Genomic DNA, 7,051 nt, shown 5'->3' on the forward strand with positions numbered 1-7,051 from the left:
CTGAGGACTGACTCTTTCCTTTTTCATTTTGAGAGGCCTTGAAAGAGGCCATCCTGTATCAATAACAGTGCTGCCTGTAGAACTATAAGAATTCAGGGAAAAAGTGCTTTCAAGTCACCCTGTAGTTACACACACAGTATATCCTATATATACATCCCAAAATGTATCCCATACAGAGGGGCTGTTGGATTGCAGGAAATTGAAATTCCTCTGAGTCTCTCAGGGAGATAAAGAAACCTAGGGACTGAATTAAAGTCTCTAGAGTTAAAGCCTTTAGAACTAAAGTCTTTAGAGAAACTTAAATATGTTAAGCCATGGGTATAAATTAAGATTATAAGTTTTAGTTTTCAGTAAGTTCTAATATAGCTTAAATGCCTTAAGTGCCTGTGTTAGCTAGTGAAAAGCCTTATTACGCAGTTTAACAGTCAGCAATAATCTTCACAGATTCAACTTAGCTCTAGACATAATGAAAATATAGTTTACTTTCTTGGATAGAACAGATAGGTTTTTTCATGTAGACAGATAATACCCTATATGTAAGATTTAGGTAAAAAGAACATTGCTTTTGCATGTTAGAATTAAGTTCAGATTGGTCCAGAAAGCATTGTTTTAGAAGCGTGTTTTAAGCTGATTGGACGATTTATGAATTTAATACCCTGTATTGGGGATCACGCAAGAGGCACCCAAAGAAGAACAGGAGCTCCATCATCATCGCCGACTGCTTTTGCGGCCTGGGACAGACAGAACGCCACACTGAGAAGCTGCTGCTCTGAATTCGGGACTTTATGCCAAGAGCTTTTAGCAAAGACTGTAACTCTCTGAACTCTTTGCCTTTGAGACTGATGCTTTTATACACTAAATACCTTTCTAGCAACTATCAACTGCTCATGTCTCTTTGAGATCTGGAAGATCCCTCAAATTCCCCACTGAAGTGTCGACAGGGGCAGCTTGGGTCCGGGAGGAATCCTGCTCCGTTCGTGATTTTCGGAGGCTCCTGCTCCCGGCCACGGGCCCCGGGACACAAACGGTGGCCCTTTTCCAACGGAAACAAAACTCACCCCGCCAGGTTTTCAACGTCAGCTTGTCAGAGGTGTTTGGTATGCTAAGGGCAGCCCGAGTTCTGAGTGGGGGCGGTTTGGGAGGAATCCTGCTCCGTTCGTCCTTTTGAGAGGCAGAAACCTGCTCCCGGCTACGGTCCACTGGACACGAACGGAGGGGGAAAGAAAATTCACCCTACTGGGTTCCTGATGTCAGCTTGTCAGAGGTGTTTGGCACTCTAAGTGCAGCCCGATTCCTAGGTGGAAGCGGCTTGGATCTGGGAGGAATCTGGCTCCGTCCGTAATTTTCAGAGGCTGAAGCCCGCTCCCGGCCACGGGACATGAACGGCAGCCCTTTTCTATGGGAAACAAAACTCACCGCCCCCCCAGGTTCCCGATGTCAGTTTGTAAGAGGTGTTCGGCACGCCAAGTGCAGCCGGAGTTCTAGGTGGGGGGGATGTTGTGCTATATTAGGAACGGCAGAAGCACGACATAGGGTCTCTAGCTGGGTTGCACAAGAGAGTAAGTTTTATTATTCCAGATCTTCTTTTATAGACAGGTCCGAGAGGTAAAACTCTCATTGGTTATTAAACTAACACATCACCATCATTGGACAATTCAAACATCAGCCCTTGACTGTTTCTTACAGGTAAACAACAAGGATCCAAACAACACCTGCAAAGGCTGTTTTCCTTCTCTAAGGACTGGATTCCCCTAAAGATAGAGGCTCTGCGGGGGCCTTTTAGCCGGGACCTGGGCAATAGAGAGCGCTGGAGAACGGGACGGGAGTCTGGCGAGCGGGACCCAGGGCGACTGCGGATCCTGCGAGCACCCCTGGCTCCGCCCAACTGAGCGCCTCGCGCTTCCGCCAATCTCGGCCCGCCTTGCTCCGCTCTGGCCAATCACAGCCGCCCTTTGAATCCGGGCGCGGCCCCGCCAAGCTCAGCCCGCTCTGTCGCGGCCCGGCCCCTCAGCCCGTCACCGTTCCCCCGTTTGGTTGGGACGCCGCTCCGGCCGCTGTCGCTTTGGGAGCCGGCGGAGCCGTGCTGCCGCAGACCCGACAGGTACTGCTGAGTCCCAGGAAGGGTGGGCGGGGGCTCCCCGTTCAGGTCCCGGCCGTAAGTTCTCCCAGAGAAACGGGGAGAAGGCGGGGAGCGGGTGGGATCGCGGGAGCGGGACCTGAGGGGACAGCGGGGGGTCGCGGAAGCGAGCGCGGCGGGAACGGGCGGGCTGGGATTGGCGGGCCCGGCGCTGCCTCGGGCTGTGATTGGCTGGGCTGGCCGGCTGTGGGCTATAAATAGCCTGAGCAGGCGGGGTGCGGGCTTTGGCTCGGCGGCGAGCGGCGGCGGCGGGAGCTGCGCGGGCGCGATCCAGGGAGCGCCGGTGCGCCAGGACGGGAGCCCTGCGCTCGCTGATCCGGGGAGCCCCGGTGAGCTCGGGCGCGATGCCTGCGTCTGCCGGGGCCAGCATCTCGGGGCCGGCGGGGCCGGTCATGGCTAGTTCTTTCTGCCACGTCCTGGGCTTTTCGGGCGGCCGGAGGCGGATGCGGGGTCTGGAGTGGCACAGGGGAACGGGCTGCTGCTTCTGCGGGACTGTTGTTGTAGTTTCTGGATTAAAGATGTTTAAAATATCGGGAATAAAGCTCGGTTTTTTTCGTTTTTATTATTTTATTTTGATTTTATTTAAAATAATAACAATTTTCTTTATTACATTGCTTTGTTTTGCTTGTTTTATTAAAATAATAAAACTATTATTATAATTACTTTTAACAAGCTATATTTTCATCTTTATATTTATTAATTTAAGTAAATATTATTAATAAATAATGATTAAATATTATTTATTACTTATTAAATATTATCTATATTAATTAAAGATTACTTATTATTAAATATCATTTAGCAATTAACAATTAAGTAAATATTTATTTATTTAATTAGTAATTAAGTAAATATTATTCATTAATTAATAAGCAAATAAATATTATTAATTATTAAATATTACTTATTAATTAATAAGTAATTAAGAAATAATTAAATATCACACATTAATTAATAATTAATAAAAATTATTTATCTATCATTAAATATTATTCATCAATTAAGACGTAATTAAGAATTAATTAAAGATCATTAATTAATAATAATTAAATATTATTTCTTAATTATTAGATATTATTAATTAATAATTAATAAATACATAAATATTATTTCTTAATTATTAGATATTACTTATTTATTAATTTTTAATTAATAATAAATATGCATTAATTGTTAATTAATAATTAATAATTTTTTATTATTCTATATCATTTATTAATTAATAATTAATTAACGTTAAGTAAATATTAATTATTAAATAACACATATTAATTAATAAGTAATTAAGTATTAAATATCACTCATTAATTAATAGTTAATAAAATATTTATTAATCATTAAATATTATTCATACATTAATAAGTAATAATTAATTTAAAATATTAATTATTTAATTAATATTGATTAGATATTAGTTATTGATTATTAGATAGTATTAATAAATTAATAATTAATATATACACAATTAAATGTTATTTATTAATTAATAGATATTACTTATTGATTAATCATTAATTAATAATTCATTAACAATTAATTAAATATTATTTATTGATTATTAAGATTAATTACTTTAGGGGCTTTTTTGCTGGATAGCTGATGTTAATTCAGTAGAGATTGTGGGCCTGGGGCTGAAACACCCGTTGTGGGGCCAGTGGAGACATAAAGCCCCAGGGTGTGGAATAAAGACCTTGGCATTGGAGTCATGCCTAAACCAATGTGGGGCAGTGGAAATACTGAGGCTGGAGCTGGATAAATGCCGTGGGGGAAGGGGATGGAGCTGCATCTCAGGGCCTGCAGGAGGTGCCTGGGGGCTTGGCAGCCCCTGCCCGCTGGTACCAAGCAGAGGCTGAGGGGCTGGGGGCTGGGAGGGCTCCAGGGCCCCAGAACCAGCCCAAGGGCACCTTTTGGGATGGGGGAGCAAGGGCCCAATGGCTATTCCCAGCCCCTGGTTCTGCCTGGGGGAGGTGAGGGGGCCTTTGGGCAAGTGCTGGGCTGAGACCCAGGGGGAGGGGGAAGGTACCTGTTGGGCTTGAGGCCTCAAGTGTCCCCAAATTTGGGCTCCCATTAGGGTGGGTAGGACAACTCCTAGAGACATTGATGTCATGATGATAACTGATTTGTGGCCTTATCAACAGCCCCGGGCTGCAGTGAGAAGCAGGAGCAGCTTTTAGCCACCGGCAGTGGGAAGCTGAGGAGCTGGAACTGAGGAAGCAGAGCTGGAGCAGACAGAAATATGGTAGGGTTTAGGGTAAAACTGTTGTGGGGCTGGGATAGGGAATATGGAGCTGGGATGCGAACTGCGTGGCTGGAGGTGAAATCACCGTGAGGGCTGGGATAGGGCCTTGCAGAGCTGTTCCTGCAGTAAGGATGGTCAGGTTGGGGCTGGAATGTGGGTTCAAGAGCAAAGCTCAAACCACAGAGAGCTAGAGCTAAAACAGAGATCCTGCCTGGAGAGCCAGAAAGCTGCACAATGTGGTGCTGCTGGGAAGCTGAGGAAGCAGAAGCGCAGCACAAGAGCTGGCAGTCAAATCAAGCTTGTGGAACTGAAGCGGAAGTCACTGGGGCTGGGATGGTGACTGCTGCAAACACTGTTCTGAGGGAATAGTGACTGTAGATGTGGGAAGCAAGCATAGAATGGTACACAATGGGATGGGCTGCAAATACAGTAAAGATTGCTTTGGGGTTGGGATGGGGTTGGAGTGGCATTTCTCGGCCTGGAGGTGAAACCTCAGAGCTGGAACCAAAACAAAGACCCTTTGTCTCAACCTGGAGCAGCTTCACCTAGCAGAGAGGGGGAAAAAGAAGCGGATGTGGAGCTGGAAGAAGAGAGCTTGCAGTTAAATAAAGCTTGTGGGCCAGGAGCTGAAATCACTGGGACAGGGAAGGGCTCTCCAGGGCTGGAGCTGAAATCACTGTGGGGCTGGGATAGGGACTGATAATGGGATTGTCACTGTAGGATCTGTGTGCTGGAATCACCGTAGGCCTGTGATATGGATGTTGGGGCTGGTTCCTGTGACTGGAAATAGAACAAGATGGGTAGGGCCAAAAATATGGGATTGTAACATGGGACCTGAAACTCTGGCAGTACCGGGATTTTGCCTGCGTCTGTGATAGCCACTGTAGGGCTGGTGCTGAAATCACTGTGGGGCTGGGATATTGGCCAAGGGGTGGGCTTGTAGGCCCTAGGATGGGAGCTGAAATGTTGCAGAGCTGGAGACAGGAAGAAGATCCTGCTCCTTGAACCTGAGGAAGTTTCAGCCAGCAGCGTTGGAGAAACATGCCGGATCCGTCCCGAAAGACCTGAGCGCCTTCCAGAAGGTGCTGAGTGTTTTCTAGAAGGTGCAGGATGCGTCCCGAGGGTGCTGAGCACCTTCCAGAGGATGCAGAATGCGTCCCGAGGCTGCTGAGCGCCTTCCAGAAGGTGCTGAGCACCTTCCAGAAAGTGCAGGATCCGTCCCGAGGGTGCTGAGCGCCTTCCAGAAAGTGCAGGTTCCATCCCGGGGGTGCTGAGCGCCTTCCAGAAGGTCCTGGATCTGTTCCGCGGGGTTCTAGACTATCCTCCCTGGTGCTGAGATTCTAGATCACCTGTTGAGGCTCTAGACTATTCTGTCTGGTGCTGAGTGGTGCTGAGGTTCTGGATCACCTGGTGGGGTTCCCGACTATCCTGACTGGTGCTGAGGTTCTAGATCTCCCTGTGGGTACTGAGTGCCTGACAGAGAGTGCAGAATGCATCCCGAGGGTGCTGAGTGCCTTCCAGAAGATGCTGAGCGCCTTCCATAAGGTGCTGGATGCGTCCCGAGGGTGCTGACCGCCATCCAGAAAATGCAGGATCTGTCCAGAGGGTGCTGAGCGCCTTCCAGAAAGTGCAGGATGCGTTCTGAGTGTGCTGAGTGCCATCCAGAAGGTGCAGGATCTGTCTCGTGGGTCATGAGCGCCTTCCTGAGGGTGCAGGATGCGTCCCGAGGGTGCTGAGCGCCTTCCAGAGGGTGCAGGATGAGTCCCGGGGGTGCTGAGCACCGTCCGGAGGGTGCTCAGCATCATCTCAAGGGTGCAGGATGAGTGCCGAGAGTGCTGAGCACCTTCCCGAGGGGAAAATGGGGATTTGGGGAGGGAAAATGGGAACCCACCCCAAGTGTCACAAAGAGGATTTTGGGCAGGAAAAATGGGATTTAACCCTGTCCGTGTCCCCAGGTGTGTCCCAGGTGTGTCCCAGGTGTTCCCAGCTGTCCCCAGGTGTGTCCCAGCTGTCCCCAGGGTCACTCACATTGTATTTCTGGAAGAAGGTCTGGTACCGGATGACACCGACCCAGACGAGCAGCGTGGATGTCCCCAGCAGGATGCTGCACACGTCATAGTCCGAGAAGTTCTGTGGGGACACCGCGGGGACAGTGTGGGGACACCGCGGGGACAGCGTGGGGACAGCGCCACCTGGACAGGGCCAGCATCCAGGGGTCACCATGGCCACCCAGGGGTGTCACTGTCCCCCCCCTGCTGTCCTCAGGGGTGATGTCTCTGTCCCCAGGGGTGGTGTCACTGTCCCGTTGCTGTCCCCAGGGGTGGTGTCACTGTCCCCAGGGATGGTGTCCCTGTCCTGTCACTGTCCCCAGAGGTGCCACTGTCCCCAGGGATGGTGTCCCTGTCCCCAGAGGTGTCACTGTCCCTGGGGATGGTGTCCTTGTCCCCAGAGATGGTGTCACTGTCCCCAGAGATGGCGTCCCTGTCCCCAGGGATGGTGTCCCTGTCCCCAGGGATGGTGTCCCTCTCCCCAGAGATGGTGTCACTGTCCCCAGGGCTGACCTTGGCCTCGATGCCGATCTTGAGGACAGTGCCCAGCATGGTCAGGAGGTCGCTGGTGACCAGCAGCAGGTACCACCTGTTGAGGAACTCCAGCCGCTCCCACATGGACACGGC

General features: G+C 49.2%; 1 protein-coding gene across 3 annotated transcripts; it reads right to left on the reverse strand.

Moving 5' to 3' along the window:
• Positions 1–3,692: 3,692 nt before the first annotated feature.
• On the reverse strand, positions 3,693–7,045 carry LOC107208823. 3 transcript variants are annotated; one of them, XM_019007801.2, is made up of 3 exons: positions 6,938–7,045; positions 6,405–6,506; positions 3,693–5,510 (listed from the first exon to the last, which is right to left on the reverse strand). In XM_019007801.2, exons 1-3 carry the CDS (start codon positions 7,040–7,042, stop codon positions 5,088–5,090), a joined length of 630 nt encoding a protein of 209 aa, XP_018863346.1. In that variant the 5' UTR covers positions 7,043–7,045; the 3' UTR covers positions 3,693–5,087. The 3 variants fall into 3 exon arrangements, with proteins under 3 accessions (XP_018863346.1, XP_015493212.1, XP_033372483.1); XM_015637726.3 differs by having other exon boundaries at positions 6,405–6,529; positions 6,937–7,045; XM_033516592.1 differs by lacking the exon at positions 3,693–5,510 and adding an exon at positions 5,517–6,116 and having other exon boundaries at positions 6,405–6,517.
• Positions 7,046–7,051: the final 6 nt, after the last annotated feature.

The sequence above is a fragment of the Parus major genome, chromosome 9 (genome assembly GCF_001522545.3).
Source record: "Parus major isolate Abel chromosome 9, Parus_major1.1, whole genome shotgun sequence".
Classification (NCBI taxonomy): domain Eukaryota; kingdom Metazoa; phylum Chordata; class Aves; order Passeriformes; family Paridae; genus Parus; species Parus major.

Coding starts and splice junctions, on each gene's coding strand:
- LOC107208823 (XM_015637726.3), bottom strand. CDS start 7,042: ATGTGGGAGCGGCTGGAGTTCCTCAACAGGTGGTACCTGCTGCTGGTC. Junction 6,530..6,936: donor GATCGGCATCGAGGCCAAGG/TCAGCCCTGGGG, acceptor GGTGTCCCCACA/CTGTCCCCGCGGTGTCCCCA. Junction 5,511..6,404: donor CCTTCTTCCAGAAATACAAT/GTGAGTGACCCT, acceptor ATCCTCTGGAAG/GTGCTCAGCACCCTCGGGAC.